At 36.8% G+C, this 20,382-nt stretch overlaps 2 protein-coding genes across 2 annotated transcripts in view; both read left to right on the top strand.

Annotated features, from left to right (window-relative positions):
* Window positions 1-20,382, top strand: part of LOC131679484 (protein sickie-like) — a 259,274-nt gene that overhangs the window by 67,591 nt on the left and 171,301 nt on the right. The window lies entirely within an intron of this gene.
* The window catches only part of LOC131679377 (protein sickie-like), a 228,088-nt gene that overhangs the window by 160,619 nt on the left and 47,087 nt on the right, over window positions 1-20,382 (top strand). The window contains exons 4-5 of the mRNA XM_058960090.1: window positions 16,614-16,750; window positions 17,289-17,472. Coding sequence (XP_058816073.1) covers window positions 16,614-16,750; window positions 17,289-17,472 — 321 coding nt within the window. The remainder of the gene's footprint in view (window positions 1-16,613; window positions 16,751-17,288; window positions 17,473-20,382) is intronic.

Here is a 20,382-nt window from a genome sequence, read left to right as displayed (position 1 = left end):
GAAAGAGTTATTGGGACGAATATCATTTGATCGAAAGTGTCATTTGGCCGAAAGCCGTTTGGCCTAATGTTAATTGATTGAATGCCGTTTAGCCGAATACCATTTGGCGAAATGCTAGTTGACCGAATTCAATTTGGGTAAAGGCAATCTAATCGAATGTCACAATTTTATTGGATTTTTTTTTGCTTTTATATATTGTATCTTTTTACTGAATGTGTGATAACGGTACATTTAAAACTGTATCGACACTGAATGGAAGCAAATACAATAATTTCGATTCGAGTTACTGATATTAGCACGATCGCGATTACAATTTTGACTATAAAAGAACAGCTCTTGTACAGTAATTTATACTGTGCATATCAAACAATAAATCTTCCCAGAGTAATATATTTAATAAATAATTATATAGGTTCTATGTCCTATGCTATATTTCTCCCTTAGGAGAAAATTTAGGTAAAAACCAAGTTTGCCCGTAAAGGACACAAAACGAAAAACTAAATTAGTTATGGAGATGTTCATGTTGTAAATAATGAAAGATATAACTAGAAACAATTCACAAAATGGTACGGTTTAATTGGATATATTGCAAATTTACCTAAAAATGAGCACCTTACTTGATTGACTAGGAGCTCAGGAACACAAGTTGTGTCCTATGCTAATCTATTCCGACAAAAAGTTAGTATCGGGTTCTGATGAGTCGAAGTCGAAACGCACCCATGACTTTAACAACACATATATACGTATATACGAGCATAAAAAATGACATAGTTTTACGTTTGATTTTAATTTTACATGTCGTTGAATTCTGCGAGTCACGTAGTTTTACTTCACTAATGGCGTTTGTTTCAAATGTTGAAGGGTGTAATTTTATAGTACAGCGCGTGGAAAGTACATCTTTCAAGTAAAATTAAACAGAACACGGTTATATTTCGTTATTTCGTCAATTACGGTTTGTTAGATTGTGGTAAGTTTGGAATTCATATCTTATCAAGATTTCTCCCTCTTTCTTTTTTCTGAATACTACAGACCTTATCGAGCTCAATGCAGGATTAGGTAAATATTACTCAATTTTCCTGTAGACAGATATCGAAATGTATAGAAAGAACAGCTCATGTGGATAAGTAGGAAAATATCTACAGAATGTCTGGACCAATAACAACCAGTATTGTAAATTCAAGTATGAATAATCAAGGTTAAACGGCCAACCGGTATTCGGCCAACCGGCATTCGGCCAAATAATCGGTCACCTCTGAGCCCCAGTGGTATTTACTTATGGACGCGTCATATTTAAGAGTTGGTAAATATGATGAAGAACAAAAACTGTAGTGACACTGTTGAAATCAGGCTGAGGTCCGGTAACAGCGCACTATGGTTCCAAAGCTGTATTTAGGAAGACAAAACTGTTTGCGCCTAAATCGTTGGTTTGAGATATATAGTATCTTCGGCAAACTTTCTTAGAACTTTCTTGCTAATTTTTTGTATTAGTTGAATTAGGGTGGTCCTTGTGGTTATGGTGTTCAAAGTATCAACTTCTTAGATAGGTAAAATTCTGCTACATAATGTTCTACAAAGTTATAAATCAATCAAATTGAAGCAATTTTTGTGAAAAAACTATGTGGCTATCTCTAATGGTTCATGTATTATGATTTTTGCAATATTTAAGGTAGGGTGGTTCTTGAAAAAATGGTTTTCTAATAATATCTTTTTATGTGTAAATTTCTCGCTAATACTATGTTCTAGAGGTTTTAAGAACTTTTGTAAATCCACATTTTTTCTGAAGCAATGAAGTTTCTATCTCTTTTGTTTGCATAGTTACAGGCGATTTTCAGAACAAAAACGGGTTTTTTCAAAGCTATATATCTTCCAACGATGCAAATGAATCAATCTATAAATTTTATTTGAAAGATCGGAACTTTTCTAGTTTTTGGTGAAAAAACTGTGGGAGCGTTATTTCTGTAAAATAGAAAATTAGTTTTTAAAAAATGGTGTATTTTTCAACAAAAGTCGTTCATAAATTTTCAAATAGACGAGATAATAACTTTGTTACTTCAGCAAAAATATGCGCCATATAAAGTTTCAAAAGTGCTTCAAACAAAGTATTTACGATAAATCAATGTATGAAATGATAAATGAGAAACAGTGATATTAAGGGGTCACGTTTTCATCGCTCAATCTGTTATGGTAAAATCAACTGAGAAATAGTCAATGTGTGTGATAACGTCAAAAGCCACAGAAAATCTATTGAATTTGTGACACTTTTTGAAAATAAAACAGTCTACCGTATAACTACATGTTAGCGTTATTTTACAATAGTGTTAATAGCGTACTATTTTTCATTTGTCATTTCATACATTGATTTATTGTAAATACTTTGTTTGAAGCACTTTTAGAACTTTATATGCCGCATATTTTTGCTGAAGTAACAAAGTTATTATCTCGTCTATTTGAAAAGTTATGCAGGATTTTTGTTGAAAAATACACCATTTTTAAAAACAAATTAATTTTCTTACAGAAATAACGCTCCCGCAGTTTTTCAACCAAAAACTATAAAAGTTCCGATCTTTCAAATGAAATTAAAAGATTGAAAATTCATTTGCAATGTTGGAAGATATATAGCTTTGAAAAAACCCATTTTTGTTTAGAAAATCGCCTGTAACTATGCAAACAAAAGAGAAAGAAACTTCATTGCTTCGGCAAAAATGTTTATTTACAAAAGTTTTGAAAACCTCTAGAACAAAGTATTAGCGAGAAAATAACACATACAAAGATATTAATAGAAAACCAATTTTTCAAGAACCACCCTACCTTAAATATTGCAAAAATCATAGCACATGAACCATTAGAGATAGCCACATAGTTTCTTCACAAAAATTGCTTCAATTTGATTGATTTATAACTTTGTGGAACATTATGTAGCAGAATTTTACCTATCTAAGAAGTTGATACATTGAACACCCTAACCACAAGGACCACCCTAATTCAACTAATATAAAAAAATTAGCCAGAAAGTTTTAAGAAAGTTTGCCGGAGATATCATATATCTCAAACCAACGGTTTAGGCGCAAACAGTTTTGTCTTCCTAAATACAGCTTTGGAACCATAGTGCAGCGTTGTGTGTGTTTCGGCGTTGGTCGTGATCTGTTCTCGGACATGATAGTTGTATGAGTGTCAGGCCCGTGCGCAGAAAACTCCCAAGGGGAGGCTTTCATTTTTTCCGTTTCTTAGAAAAGAAAGGTATAGAAACTCTCAATTTTTTTTCCGTGGCCTGGAGGGCCAAGCTATATGTACCAATCGACTTAGCTCAGAATTTCTCGACGGCGGTATTTCTCCTTATACTGATGTCATTTCAATGACAGCCACTCCGGTCAACAGTGCTGAAATTTCTCCATACAACGATATGCCGAAATTTTTCCGACTTCGTGTTTGTCCTCCTGAGCTCCTTTTGCTAGCCCGCTGATCGAACTTTGCGGTGTAACTGGTACGTACTCACAACCAAGTATGGCAAAATCGTTCATTCGTCGTTCACAAGAAATCTTTCTTCAGTTGTGATGCATTCTGTTTACTTAGAAAATGAGGCATAGCAACCTGGTACTGCGAACACATGCGAGCCAAAGCTACATATAACAACCAATGAAGAAGTACATCCGTTGCTCTTTTATTCTAGACTTTTCCAACGCTGATGACTTCGCTCATGAAGATCTTCTCGAGCGACTCGCGATTTGTAAACAACTTTTATTAAACAGTTTTATTTTGTTTTCATATTCGCAAAATATAATATATACTTAGAAAATTATCGTTTATTGAGTAGCTTCTTCCTCAGTTTCTTCAACGAATTGTTCCTAGAGGGACCGAACTCAAATGACATTTTTTATGTCTAAACGCAGTTTAATTTTTTTTTCCTGAAGTAAATAAATTTTGAAAAGTAATTCAAAATCCTCATGGGGACCCCTAAGACTCTCCCCTTGCGCACGGGCCTGAGGAGTGTTATTTCGTCAAACTCGAATGCGAAGTTCAAAATAATAAGGATAGAATAAGAAAAGTAATGATACTAAAGAATGCAAAAAGAATAAAGAAAGCGAAAAGATTAAAGCTCTCTTCACTGCCCCAAACCTATCTTACAGAAGAAAAGAGTAGAAATCGGTCAAACTTTGAAGAACTCCTCCGAGGCCCCAAGTCTTATATATTAATCGATTCAGCTTGACGAATTGGAGTAATGTCTGTGTGTATGTTTTTTATACGTCTGAGAGTTACCAGCGGCGGTATTTCTCCGGATGTCGATGTCCGTATCTTTGAGCCATTTAGCTCCCTGCTCTGTGGCGATCTACTCGGATGGATCTCGACGGTAAATCTATTCTACTTCTACGGAGAGATCCCCGACTGTAGACTTTCTCCTGACGCCGAAATCCTAAATTTTCTCCAATTGGTCGTTTTTGTTTTCCCTCGTCCGCTGCTGTTAGGAACCATTAATAAATTATGTAACGAAAAAAGTTCCCAAACTTGCCTCCCTCCTCCCCCATATAACAAGTTGTTACAAACTTCTCCATCCCCCTACCCTATTACGTAACAAATTCTTCAAAACAATGTTTTCTTATGTAAAAATATGTCACGTAACGGTCTTAATTACTCCCGCACCCCCATATGTCATGTCACAATTTGTCGTACCCCCTCCTCTAAAAGCGTTACCTAATTTATGAATTGGCCCTTACTAACACGTTATTTTACCCGAATATCTTCTGACGGCCAACATCTCTTCACAATCACCCTCGCAGGGTTTTTACACCGCCCTCGTACTCATTCGATCAGATTCTCCTGCTAGTTGGCATTGCTAATCTGCTGTTCGTTTCGCCAGGTTCATTAAAGTTCCGACAGTATTAGTGTCACTGCTCTGCTGACGGCATTTCATGTGCTCTCGTCTCGACATATCTCAACAAAGATATTATCTATACTAAACGAAAACATCTTCTTTCGCGCTGCTGCAAATTAAGGACAGACGAGAATCACATACTCCGGTGGTTCCTCCGGACAAAAGGGTGATTCCGCGCGTCCAAACCGGTACTAGTGCTACCTGGCCAGGAGCTTTTCGGCATAATTTTAGCTAGAGCGTTGGAGCATTGACCGCTTTCTCACAGGCACAGTAGACATGGGTGTTCCAGCACCCGCTTCAAGACTGTAATATGTCCTCCGACAGTGATTCCTGTGCACTGCTGCACGTTGTAGTTTCTGACTAGCAGCACCTCCGTTTTGTAATGGGCGTTACAATCAAAACAATCGAAACTTCGGGTGGTGGTAAATCGTTTGAAGTAGGCAAGTGATATTACTGGTTACGGGCTTTTACGAAGGAGCACAGAGTATATGTACCAGCAAACCAGCTAGGAATACGTGGGGTCGTCATCGATTCGAGTCTGAATCGCCCCTTTTCTGACATGCGGGGTTGGCTATTTTAAAGACCCCGGTGTAGAGTTGGGATGGATAGTAAATCAACCAATATTGTGAATCCCAAATTAAAATAATTCGTATTAACTTAGCAAGCTGAATCCCATGTTGTATCGATTGGATAGTAATAAAGAAAAAGGGTGGAGTCGTCCGATACACGATCGCATCCATAAAAGCACATGAGAGGCTGAGAGCAAGAGTGGGTTAAATTTTTGTTCAGAGCAAAAGTGGGTTTAAATATTCTGTTAGATCTGAAATGGTGTATTTATCATAACCTCCGGCAAAAGTTTAGCGCAAAAATGGTTCGACAAAATTTTCAGGGCAAGAAAGGTATATAATTTGAACCCATTTTTACGCTAAGAAAATAACAGGGGTTCAGAAAATTTCTTATTCGGACTTGTGGGTGATGAAATTTTAGTAAATTTTTCGCTGCGCTAGAAATCGTAATATGGGATTCGTATAGGTCCGTAGCTAGCGGAAATTGTTTATTAATATGACTCTGGATGTCATTTACAAGGGAGTGGTCAGCAGATATCGAAAATTAACGATTAGTGCCATTTTGAAATCGATTTCCGAGAACCATCATCAATGTGGATGTCATTTGAAAAGAGGTGGAAATTGACGGTTAGCGTCGTTTTGAAATCCAAGATGGCGACTTCTGGTTACCACAAAATCATGAGAACCACTATCAATTTGGATGTAATTTGAAATGGTGTGGTCAGCAGACATCGGAAATTGGCGATTAGCACCATTTTGAAACCCAAGATGGCAACTTCCGGTTACTACAAAAGTACCATCAATATAAATGTCATTTGAAAGGGAGTGGTCTGCTTGGTAACTAGTTTCCGGTCGCTATAGAACGTGTTGTCTAGTGGATATGAGACTTATTTTTTATTAGTCCAACTGAATGCATAGACCTAGCAGGCCGAGGGTAGAGTCTTCCGGACGCAATCTATTCATGTTCGCGCGAATACTGGCGTTTCTAGGTTGTTTTTGACACCCCGTGATGGTAAATTAATATGTGCTGAACGGTTCACTTTATCCCCGACATGTTTGAGAGATCGTAGGCGTATAATGCCGAGGGATTCAGCTCTGTCGCCGATTTGTGCATATTAAACCATTATTAAACTCCAAAAAATAATATCAGAAGACCTGGTAGATAATCACAATTCAAATTATGCAATATAATTGCTGGTAAAACTATCGACCTAGCTGAATTGTGGTTTCAAAAAAGTGGCGGTGATGTATTGTCGCACTGGGGCACGAAACGTTATCTTTTCATATTACATCATGTCGTTTTATGTCCGAGTCCCAATCAGGAAGAATACATAGTGTGGGTAAGATCGTAGAGCTAGCTATGTAACATCCTGTATACTAGGAATCGTTACGTACTGACCACTATCTCTTTCAAATAATACCCATATTCTCACTATTTTGTGGTAATCGGAAGTCGCCATCATGGATTCAAAATGGCGATAATCATGAATTTTTGATGTCTATTGAACACTCCCTTTCAAATGACATTCATATTGGTATTATTTACTATAATTCTTCGGAACATACTATTGAGCTAAACCTTAGCGTTATTTCAGAAAAATGTATAGTTCATATGAATCGAGTACTGACACACAACTATGCACTACTAGGACCCATACAAAACTGGCTCAGACATTACTTCGATAAAAGTTTAATAACTTCTTTTAACAAAGCCGGTTTGATTAGCAGCTTTCGACAAAGTTTGTTGACAATTAAATTATCTTTCTTATTTTTACTTACAGTGATAATACGATGCACGCAGTGCCATCTAGTGGTGCCCATGCGAGCTAATAGATTTTCTCCATGTTCATTGTTGAAAAATCCCATACAAACTTTAGGCGCGTTGGTCCGGTAGCTAGACTTGTCCGATTTGCTTCAAATTTGGTGGGACTAGGAATGGACTCAGAGATGGGATAGCGTGGTTTATTTAATAATTTTCGAGAAAAACGCTATTAAAGGGTGTGCATCACGGTAAAAACGCTGTAGAAAATGACCCATTGAGTATTTTCTCTTGAAAATTTGGGTAGAAGTAGTTTAGAGTGCATTGTTTAAACTGTATTTTTATCGCTGTCAGTTTTTCGAAAATTATTGCCGATAGATTGAAATCTGCGTGTGTTATAGCAAATACGCACGTGGAATGTATTGCTTTTTAAAACAAAAGAAGTTCATCGTGGCTACCGAGATTGCGGGAGACTTTCTAGAGGTTCAATACTAACAATTAAGCGGAAAAAAAGAAGTCGATTATTTTTGCCCTCTACACCAGACGACCTCCTTAATTCCTACGCTGTCACTTTCAACAACATGTTTTAGATTTTCTGCAAAACGTATCTTTCTGATTGGCCTAACGTGTTAGAAGATATCAGCACTGCATTGCGCAGGTGATGGTACTGAAGGTACTGAAAATAGTTCACTTCACAAAAACTTCGTCCTATAGAACAAGATTCATTTAAATTTACTCAAATATAATTAATTCCCGGTTGAAAATCATTGTTTTATATTGAAAGCTGATGATACTGCTACGTTATCAATGCTTGACTTAGTTTTGAAACACGCAGATACAACAGCCAACATGGCAAGGTTAGAGCAAGAATTCATTTCTTTAAAAAAATATCCCACGCCGCCGCGCCGCCACTAATTTTGGCGAACGACGTCACGCCGATACGCCGCCGCCGCTGCCGGTCATAATCGCACCAACGCCACCGATAATGTTATTTTTCATTGGCACAAACATCTGACTTCTAGTTTTCCGATCTGTATATTTCACATCCTTGCTCTCATTTCAGTACTATGGCTCTAAAACTTTCCCTACTCAGTAATCTTTCCGCCCTTTTCGAGTGTATTTTACAATTAAATGTCGTTAAAATGTAAAAAGTAACATATAAATGATTGTTCCATTCAGAATTGAATTGACATTTGAATTTGACTAGTTTCATTGTTTTGCAGAAGAATTAAGCGCTGCGTCTTTCTCAGTAATTACACAATGAAACGAGCCCTGATAACTTTATCGCAGAAACTGCATCCGGTTATTTTTGTTTTTTCAAAGAATCAGTTGATTTTATGCATTGCATTACTTAACCAAAATTACACTAGTTTACAGTTAAATGAACTGGTGGTCATTTTCAAATGTAAAATCGTGTGCTGAATCCGAAAAAGTGGTCCAAAAAATTTACAATAGAACAGTTTTCGTGTTACAGTGAAAAAATGAATTTTACATTTAAAATAAAAAGTACGTTCAGTTAAATCCAAATATCTTCGGTTGTAGTGCATCGATATGATATATTATAATGTTGAATTAAAGGTAATTGAATTCACTTTCGATCGTTAGAACATATTGTTTCAGTGCGACTTCTGGTTCTGGCGTTATTTACGAATTTATTGAACTTTTTCTTAATTTTTCGTCATTTTTTGAATAAAAATTAGCGTTTGGTCAATATTTTGGGTAAGATAAAGCGATCCTAAAATTATATTTTAATGGGAAATTGAAGCCTGCTAATAACCAATAAAAATAAGCACTTATTGGGTTAAATCGGATGGAAATTGTGAAAGTTATTAAATTTTTTGTAGAATGGAGATTTTTGAGTATCTCTGGTTCAACTCAACATTACGGTTCAGACTCGATTCCAGTTTTTTTCTAGGGTTTGTTTCATAATATATGAGAGATTCTCTGTCAGAATTCTGTTAAACAAGTAAATTGAAGAATTTTGAGAGAATTTAATGTGGGGTAATATTCGAACTCGTTTATCCAAATGATTCAAGACTTCTGATAACAATAATTACAGGCTTAGTAGAGTAATGTTATTAAAAATTTGGCATTAAAAGAGACGCATAATATTTAAATGTGTCATACAGAATCGTATATGCTCAAAATACGTTGTAAGCTGCACGCTCCACAATGCCTTGATACACACATCGGAAGCTTATGACGTTGCAAAATGTTAAATTCGGACGCTAGCTTCACGAATGATGACTTATCCACCGAATTCGTCACCTTTTGTTCTACTAACAATTTATTTTACGTTATTCAAACGTCTTGAAGTTTATAATTTGAAATTATATTGGATTCACTTTGGCTTCCACGATGTATTGATTTTACTGTACTGGTTCACAAAACTTCAATATACTACAATATATTATGTAGAACATCTAAGCGCAATTACAAAATATTCTACGTTCTTCAAATTATTCTGAGACCCGATTTTGAAATTTTAAACCTAAAATAAGTCTTGTTCGATGTCGTACATAATTTTAAAACACGAATTAAAACAAATTAAATGTTTTACATACAGGGTGTTTGGTTCATTGTCATATTTGGATAAAAAAATTGTTCTACACATACCATCAAATCTCAACCGTTACAGAGTTATTGAACTTTTTGTGTAAAAAAACTTATTTGTCTTAAAATACCTCTAACTTTAAAAGTTTACCTTGTATTTTAAATCTTTTAGTTCCATTCGAAAGGTGAGAAAATTTCCTATTAAATGGTGTTATCATATCTTTTAGTTAATTAGCTTTAATTACCTTTTAGCTGTAAAGTAGTTAAAAGTTAGTGTTTTTGAGGAGGTTTTTGCTAATTTTCTCGAAATAATGAAGTATGATTATAGCAATATCCAGTATCCAAAAGTTGGGTTTGAGGACGATTCATAATTTGTTCTTGGACGTCATATTCTTATCTCTTCGCATTTCTTTGTAATTACTTTACTTTTCCTGTAACCGACTTGCAAGTACTTAAAAGACTCTAATCTAAAAAATGTGCTTTATATCGTTATTTACAAGATTTTATTGGAAAGCTGAGAAAATGTCCTATCAGTGTATGTACAAATATCTTTTAGTTAAGTGTACTAAATGATTTTTTACTAACGAAATATCTCAAAATTTGTGTTTTTTGGAGAGTTATTTAATTATTCAAATTATTATTCAGCAAAATTTATCGTTACTATTGTTCATTTGATGCCCCTTAATGTTCTCTATAACTTTTTATTTGACACTTTGTCTATATCTCTTTCCAGTTTGCTGCTATTTAATAGTTAACACAGCATGACCGCGCCACAAATGTAGTGGGTTCGAAATCGTTATTTTTGCATATGAAACGATGTGATAAAAACGATTTTGCGTCGAAACCAAAAGAGATAATTGAATGGAGTCAAAGAAAGACCTGTAGGACTTGCTGAGATGCATTATTTCCATGTTAATAATGGTGATGTTTATTATTTACTATTTTAAGAAAAATAATGAAAATGCTACTAATAGCACTAACTTTAAACTAATTTACTTCTAAAGGAATACTAAATTCACTTAACTGAAATGTATTAATACATTTTCTTTGCAAAGTTTTCCTGGCTTTCGAATAAAAAGAAAAAAAAGTACAATAAGTGCCATATTTTTTTCAATTAGAGCTGGTATTAGTGAAAATGAGATAAAAATATCCAAGTTGAATAACCCAAAGTCATGAAAATTAGAAAAGGTAAGTGTATCATGTCAAAGAACGAATTATGCAACTCTTCAAGACTAACAATCTGGATTATTAAAATGATGAGGTTAACTATTAGGATTTTCAAGAAATGAACGAAAAATCGATTAAAATTGTTTAATTTTCAATAAATTACTTTGAAAAGGCTACTTAGACTCATTTGTTATTGTTATCCCGTGCCCAAAATATTGACCAAACGCTAATTTTTCTTCAAAAAATGACGAAAAATTAAGAAAAAGTACAATAAATTCGTAAATAACGCCAGAACCAGTAGTCACACTGAAAAAAAATGTTCTAACGATCGAAAGTGAATTCAAGTACCTTTAATTCAAAATTATAATATTTCATATCGATGCACTACAACCGAAGAAATTTGGATTTTACTTAACGCACTTTTTTATTTTACAGCTGAAATTCATTTTTATACTGTAACACGAAAACTGATCTACTGTAAATTTTTTGGACCTCATTTTCGGATTCAGCACGAAATTTTACATTGAAAATGACCACCAGCTTATTTAGTTCAGAAATGCTGTAAACTAGTGTAATAATTCCGTGAGTTCTGAGCTGTTTAGTCAAGTAAGAGGCAAAAGGTCTTCTTCGAGTATCAGGTGTAACGGATTGTACTTCTCCGTATTGCGACATACATTTTGCAATTATCTTAGGAGGGGTACGCGGTGATAGGTCACGTAACCTTACTTCACCTCGTCACAATTGTCATTTCTCGCGTACATAGGAACCCTAATTCCTACGGTCGTCAAACGGTGAGATAACATAATCTTCACTAAAAGGAATTAAAATGGCAAGGTTCCGGTTGGTGTTTCAATTCAGCTGTAGAAGCTTATAGCTGAGTTTGGATTTAGGACGGAGCATGTCGTTTCTTTGTTTTTTAGTCTCTTTAGTTCTCACAAGTCTCCCATCTCATGCCTCCACGCGAGTCTAAGTCTATTGATGACATTTGGTCCTAGGACCGGCGACGACTGGATGCCATCAGCCTTCTGCCGATAGTAGCAGAATGAGAGGGTGCGAACAGATCTAATCAAGGAAACACTACCGTAAAAATTAATATCTGATCGGAAATCAGCCGCAACAAGACTTTAATCTGACTAGTATCGATGATCGCGGGTCAATAAGTACTGAAAATTCGTCGCGTCTGTTTTTATGAATCTAATTTCAAGTTCCGTTATTGCTAACCAACCCGTGTATCAGGTTAACAATTCTTTGTATTTCTCTTCAATGGTCGTTATTATCGCTGGTATACCAAATAATCCGATACGTAAAATAGGAAATACCTTGATTACCTTGATTTATAACATCTCGCGCTATCATAACTCTTTGTCTGTATAACGTGTTATCACTCGGTAGTTTTCAACCAAATAAATATACCGTAGAGAAGAAGTAGCTAATTCTGTCCAAATACTGTTGCAATTAATAGTGATCCGGCCCATTACACAGATTAGTTTTTCTAGGCAATATTCCCACGATCGGCTGTGTGGAGTTCAAATTGCTTTTGTTTAGGAAACATAGGATACTCTCAGTGGCCGGCTGCCCAGAGTTTAAAAAAAACCAAAAACTAAACAAGATCTTTTCTTTTTCGAGTGATCGTATACTCGAAGACTAACTAAACAACTACATAATCAAATATTCTTTACAGGTTGCTTCGCTTGCTTGGAGCGAATCCTAGAGTCTGATGAATCGTCTTCCTTCCGTTAAGTAGCATCAACACTTTCCGTCTACCTTATCCTTCCCCGTGAACGATGGAGATGGAGGCGGCCGGCAATGATGGCTATCATGTGTTGAGGTTTTAATATGGGTCGGATTGGCATGAATTCCTACTTACCACTTCCTAAGCAACTCTTATTAGATAATCAGCAGTCATACATCATGAAGTCAGTGTGCATTCCGCCAAAATCATCGTCACAACGCAACGCAACACAAGAACCTTAATTCCTACGCTGTCACTTTCAACAGCATATTTTAGATTGTTCTGCAAAACAAATCTTTCTGCTTGGACTAACGGTGTCTGTCTGTACTGAAGAATGGCGAATTCCGTTAGTCTAAGCTTCATTTTCAGAAAATATTCCAATTTTGGCGAACGGCGTCACGCTAATACGCCGCCGTCGCCCCTCAGAATCTCACCAACGCCGCCGATAATGTTATTTTTCATCGGTGGTCGGTTTCCGATCTGCATACTTTACATCTTTGCTCACACTTCAGTACTATGGCTCTAAATTTTCATAACTTTCCCTGCGCAGTAATCTCTAGCTAATTGAATGTCGTTAAAATGTAAAAAGAAACATATAAAAATTTGTTCTATTCAGAATTGAATGGACGTCTACATAAACATTTAAAATTGTTAAAAAACTAATTTGAAAAATATTTCATAGCACGTTAGGTCAAAACTAATTTCATTGTTTTGTAGAAGAATTAAGCGCTGCATCTTTCCCAGTAATTATATACTATTGTGATGAGTTATCTCACTGAATAGTCCATAACTTTGTAAAGAAATAATTTGTTTGAGCTTTCCAAATGTTTACCTAAATTTTCAAAAAGCTGCAGTCTTCACTTTAAATAGGGTTTTTTGTATAATAAAACACACAAAGCTGTAAGGAGCAGTAAATAAGAAACTTTTGGGAGCAGGTTCCTTAAAAAATTGAATTGCAAATCAAATCTTGAATAATTCTCGAATATAAATTCTGAAAGAAAAACGAAAATTTAGGTAGAATTCGGCATCATTCCGTATAATCACAAAAATCCGGAAGAAAGAATTCGAATAACAATTGAAATTTTGCATCTATTTTTAAAACAATAAAAAAGCAAATGGTTTACTAGTTAAATGGAATGTGTTCTAAAAACCCTCTTATTTTAGTTATTGGTGGTTTGAGAGTTTTTTTTAATTATTCAATGTAAGGATTTGCTCATTTGATGGATCTTTGAATTTTCCTAGTACCAATTACTTCGAACTTAGATTTTTATTCTGTAACATTTGCAACCTATTTCGTTAGCACTTTAGTAGTGTTTTTTTCCGATGAAATTTTATCAACGCTATTCAATATCTCTCTTCATCAGGATTTTTTCCGGATTTTTGGAAAAAAAAACTTATATCTTCCCCGTTTTCAAAAGAGAATACAAAGGCGTTGTTTCGAATTATCGTGGAATAGCTTCTTTATGTGCAGTATCTAAGCTATTTGAAAGGATTGTTCTGGATTACATCATCCACAACTGCTCCGATTACATATCCGAGACCCAACATGGTTTCATACCTAAACGATCAATTTCTACTAACTTAATATTGTACACATTCTTCATCATCCCTTCCTTGCACGCAGGACTACAAGTAGACGCCATATAAACCGACTTTTAGGCAGCCTTCGACAAGATCAACCACCAGATAACTGTTTCTAAACTAGTCAGGCTTGGATTTGGCGGCTCTTTTTGAATTGGCTTCTATCTGGACGAGAAATGGTCAGTGGCGGATCCAGGGGGAGGGTCCTGGGGGTCCGGACCCCCTTCGAATTTTTTTAACCTTTTGAGAAATTTTAAATTAGTTTTAATTTTATACTAATTTCAAACATAAAATCATTTGAAACCAAATTTTACCACCAAAACTGATTTTCATTAAATTTGCTTTTGACGTATAATTTATTGTACAATGTTCATTCCAAAATCAAAATTTCGGACCCCTCCCGAAAAATTTTTCTGGATCCGCTCCTGGAAATGAGTGTAAAAATTGGAGACTGCATGACCTCTGGGGTTCATCAGGGTAGTCATCTTAGACCTTTTATATTCTTGCTCTACCTCAACGACTTGAATCTCTCGATAAAATGTATGAAATTATCATTTGCCGACGACTTTAAACTATTCCACCTGATTAAAACATCCACCGATGCTGAGTTCCTCCAGTCTCAGTTAGATGTTTTCATAAATTGGTATCATGTCAACAGGATGCAACTGAATGCTTCTAAATGCTCAGTCAGCTTCGTCACCCGTAAACATTCCATGATCAAATTCGACTAAAATATTTCTCAGAGTACTCTTCAACGTGAATCGTCCGTGAAGGACTTGGGAGTTCTGCTAGATTCAAAACTGAATTTTAAAGAACACGTAGAATACACCATACCCAAAGCTTCCAAATTTTTAGTATTTATTTTACGTGTTACAAGAGAATTCGTACTTAAAAGCGTTATATTGTGCTTTGGTTCGTTCTACGTTCGAATATGTAGCTGTTGTTTGTATCTATTTTAGTTATACAGTAGCAAAATTATTGTGTTAGTGTTAGTTGTTGAAATAAGCTGTGTATGTATCATTAGGATGTTTGTAATCTGTTGGTACAAATGATGAGGAGGTTTTATGCTCGCTGGAGAAAGCGTTTGAATGAAACCTAGCTCCAGGGGGCTTTTCCCTGCTCAAAATAAATCAAATAAAACAAAACAAATCATTTCCAAAACAACTTTTGGACATCCTCGTTACCTGTTATTCAGAGCAGTTGCCTTTTAATTTTGTGTTATCAGTAATTTACCAATTCTGCACAGAATGGTTCTTGTTTAACTCTAGTTTGAAAATTCCCATGAAAACAATATGAACTGAATCCAATCCATACATTAGCAAACATATTTCCCGATAACCAACCACAACCAGCTGGCTCCCACAGCAATAAGGTCTTCGATTAGTGATTCAAGCAGGCGGTGCTGCTGCTTTCGAAATAAATGCAAGCCACGCAATAACTGCACTGGAACTATCTTCTCCATGGCAACTAAGACCACGTGCTGGTTAGTTGTTGTGCACCGGTCGGTATCACTAGGGTCGCATATTGCATTTTAACTATTCATTATACAAAGCGAACCTATTTGTGTTCAGTTCATCGCGGTACGTAACGGTCCTGGAAGTGCATTGGCGCCGTGTGACGCTACTTCTTCTTCTTCTTCTACTACTACGACGGTTTGCTCAATACGACTATCTACAGAAGGTCGGAACTGCTGGAGAAATTAAACATTTCTCCAAATGAGATTATGTAAATGTGATGACCTATTCCGAACGCGCTGTTGACTTCGATACGCCTGCTGGTACTCCTCCCAATCGAGCAACAGCGGTGCCAGGGAAACGGCTGGCACTGCGCTGCGAAGGGTCGAGATCTAAGCGTGTTTGAATTAACATAGTTTGAAACGCGACAACAGACACGACGCTACGCTACAGCGAAAAGGGTCAAACAGAATGCTGCTTCACTGACGCAGTGTCAAGCATCACGAGAAAAGTTTGAAAGTTGTCGTGGCAACAGTGCCTCGTTTGCTATAGAGAGTAGACTTTTCAAATTTGACTTTCACGTTGCGTCAGCAACGGAGCATTCTGTTCAAACCTAAGACATCATGATTTCTGAGGCCATCTTCGTTTTCTTTGTCGAGTCTTCGGGAAAGGTGGGCGAGGAAATCCATTTCCATTAATTTTAAGACTGATTCATTCCGTGATATCGAACGCCTTTTGTTGTGACTTTGAAATTTATGATAGAAATGTAGAGGATCTGGAAATTTCCGTTTCGGAATACGTTGGGGGGTAATCGAATGGGTCTAGTAGCTGCCTGCTCACCAGCGTGAGTGGTCAAGGGGTCGAAAATTACATATATTAATGTCATTTTAATATTGATAACCATATGCTTCTCTTTTGCTCTTCTTCGTTACAGACAACTACCGGTGCCCTACGCCAAACCAGGGATCAATGGAGGTACGGCTATTCCTCTGCCGGCGACCGTTATGGTCGCCCGACGATGTCCACCGGATAAAGTGCGACCGTTACCACCGACCCCGAACCAGCAGACGGGTGAGTAGTTTTTGGACCGATTCGGTGGGTGAAATTAGATATTTAACATTTAATTTAGTTTACCCAAACTGTAGTAGGGTGATTTATAATTTGAATGTGATGTACACACTGAAATGATTTTTAACCAATACAAATTTTTGTTGCTAACGTTTTATGACGATGAAAAAGCATCCAATAATCTCATTTTCAAACGTACAAAACGATGAGTATTTTCAAAAGGACAAACTTTTACTCGAAGCACATTTTTATTATTTATGTACTACATCACACCCTAATCAAAATTTCAACCAAAAACAACACGAAACCGATCCTTAGTTCTACCATGGAAGTATAATTTCTCATCCTTTATTCATACTCTCATATGTTTTCTCATAATTGGTACAAAACTCCCCGAACACCATTTGCGGCGACCGCCGAACTTAGTTTCGTTGAATAACAACCGAAAAAATGATCAAAACTCCCCCTCCGTATCGTTTCCGCCCTTTTCAAGCGTATTTTACAATCTCACGTGTTTGTTCTTTCATTTCTCTTCGACCAGGACTCCATCCGGGGCTGCAAAAGCACACACTCGTTGGAAGCATCGGCAGCGGTGGCGCCGGTGGTGGTGGCGGTGGACTCAGCGCTGGAAGTGGAAACACCCCCCTCGATGGCAACAGCTGCCCTGGGAGTCCGCAGCATAATGGGACGGCGATAATAACGCAGATCCCGAAAGGCGGCAGCAGGTAAGCAAAACAATGATGAAACATTATGATGGTGGCCCGAGCAGTGGAATGTTGATATAGGTGATTCAGTCACATTTGTTCGAATTACCTTTTATAAAAACAAAACCACAATTTTCGTAACTTGTCGACAAGCTGAAACATCAAACGCGGGAACTAATTTAGCTACCGTTCTGTTACACCTTCCAGATCGGGTTAAAATTCCGAGTTTTCATTGCATCTGGGAGATAAACTAGGCAACCATGGTGTGGTTGCTGGTCTGAATTCTATAGGTACCGATGCCCCCGTGCCTAGACGAGGGAAAATGTGTTGTCATTCGAGGCAAGTCTTAGCAGGCTTTTTTTTAATATTTGTTGTGGGATCGCTTGGTGGAGTTGTTTCGATTAAACCATTGCACCGCCATTCAGCGCCACACCGCTCCTCAAGAGGGGAGCGAGATTCGTAGTAGTAGCCAGTGGAACCGGTGTGCATGTTGTTTATTTATTCTGGTAGTAAACTGCCGAGAGTTTTCACGTACCTACAGAGTGGGTACAACTGATTAAACGGCGTGCAGTCCCAACGGGGGTCATAATTTGAATTTACGGTTGCCTCCGTTTACTGCTTACTATGAAGTATGCTGGAAAAGTGTTGCTGGTAGGCTGAGAAGGTGGGCATTTACAACGGTCGACTTAGGAGAGAAATGAACAAAGAAATTGGAAATTTATTTTTATGTTTGTTGATTTTCATAAAGTAATTTATCGAAGATCTAGTGCTTCTGCTCTGTTCTGTCAGTTCAGAGGGTACGCACTGGTCTCATAACCCACTTATCGTATGTTTGAGTCTCAATCAGGAAAGATGCTTAATGTTAGTAGCATCGTAACGCTAGCCATATAATGTTCTGTACAATATGAATCGGAATCCTGTCGAAATAAAAGCTCTATTTCCGCTACGAAATATAGCACGAAGGTTTACCCGTCTGCCATTATTTAGATAATGGGTTTTGAATAATTTCTCAATTTATTAATTTTAACACGACTAAACAATTCAAAATCAAGCTGATTTTCATCAGTTCGAAAAGATAAGTCATGTCTTCCTCACATTGATGCAGGATCGTAGCAGGCATGATAAACGAACCGCTTTTATTTGAGGTAAAATTTAAAACCTATGTCCATAAAAATTATTAATAATTGTTTGTTAATTTTGCTACTCTACGATGAGTAGATTTCCGACAAATCGTGAGGAAAATTTGTTATGTAGTTATTACACAACAATTGCATTGGAACCAATAAAAATCACGTTGAAGAGATATATTATTGACACTGTCTATTCTGAGCGCACTGCTTTCTGCTTCTTGTATTGATTTTCTTTCTTGGTGGTGAGCAATGGAAAAGTTTACCCTCTGCTGTTTGCTGATCATTCCGTCTGCCATTCATTCTCTCGTGTTTGTGTCCATGTCGTCGTCGCTGGAGCTTTGATTTTCGCTGTTACATATTTGATGCTTTCTGTGTTTCCGAGTGACTTTGGTATAGCCATTTTCTTTCTTGTTTATTTTTTCTCTAGGTACAGTGGTGGACACAAAATTAGCACACTCATACACCCAACACTTAAGATGTAATAATGTAATAAAATTACCTCATTACCTGTTTCAAGACAGTGTGAGTACATCGTATGACATGGCATTAGACGAAATCTGTAAGTAAAGGAATGAAATTAACAAGGAAGTAAAATGGGGCTTGGACACATAATTAGCACATATTTCAAAATTTCTGTGAATTTTGACTTAGATCAAGACTAATGCTTTATAGCTGTTTAGTATTTAGTCGGGTAACATTTTTGGTTAAAAACCGTCTCTAGACATCGGGGGACGCTTTCAACCAGCTTGCAGTATCGTTCTATTAGAAATAACAGCTTTCTAACTTCCAACCATGATCATTGATATTCTTTGAGATCCAAATATCATTCCCATTCTTCGATTTGACGTGTTTTCCACGTCGTTCCACCGATTTTCTATTAGATTTCGGTTTGTGCGGTGTGCAGGTCATGAATGAACATTAATTATCTGATCAAAAAGCCACTGTTTAACGAACCGAGATGTATGCTTAGGGTCATTATCATGCATAAATATTCGCCACATAGACCGTTAGATGGCTCCATATGATCCTACAAAATTTGCGTGTACTGATGCTGATCCATCATGTCATTATTGTTCACGATTGCCCTCTTTCCATTCCATGAAAAAGCAAGCAGGCACAATACAACCTCCACAGTGTTGAACTGATTTTATAGTATACTATTTATACTATACTGAGGATTATGAGATCCAACACGGTACTGATGGTAAACCTACTAGATAAAAGAGAATGAAACGGTTAGCAGTCAAAACAGTGAGCAATGCTTATTAAATTACGGTTCTCATTCCAACAAATTGATAACAATAAGACGGTTCTCTTCTGAATCTCTTACTCGCTGGAATCATTATTGAAAGGAATTGAAACTGACCATTGTTTTATTCAAAATATAAATACTGCTATGACGATCGTCTTATTACAAACAACGAGCTAATATTAACAAACAGGCGATATCACACAAATAGATTTGTATAAAAGAAACAGAAAGGTGGAGAACAAATCAACAGAGCTTGATAACAGTTTTTGCAACCGGCCGAGACGGTTGTGCCTCCAGGTGGAAGGTTTTGTTCTCGAGAGAGTGACGGAGTGCGAGACGCTGTATGCGTTTTTGTGGGAGAGAGAGAGAGAGACCAGTTTGTTAAGTGTGAGTCGACAGTTGATACGACGGAGGCGTGGTCAACGGCATCCTCGGTGTTTTGACAGCAAACCGCGGGTAGACGAATTTGCCTACCGCGGTGGCAGAAATCGAAAGTGATCGTGCCTGTACACACAGAAAAAATATATTGTATTGGTGTCGTCGGGCAAT

This window comes from Topomyia yanbarensis, chromosome 2 (assembly GCF_030247195.1).
Source record: "Topomyia yanbarensis strain Yona2022 chromosome 2, ASM3024719v1, whole genome shotgun sequence".
Lineage (NCBI taxonomy): Eukaryota > Metazoa > Arthropoda > Insecta > Diptera > Culicidae > Topomyia > Topomyia yanbarensis.
Note: the sequence above shows the minus strand (reverse complement) of the source record. Positions and strands in the feature narration are given on the sequence as shown.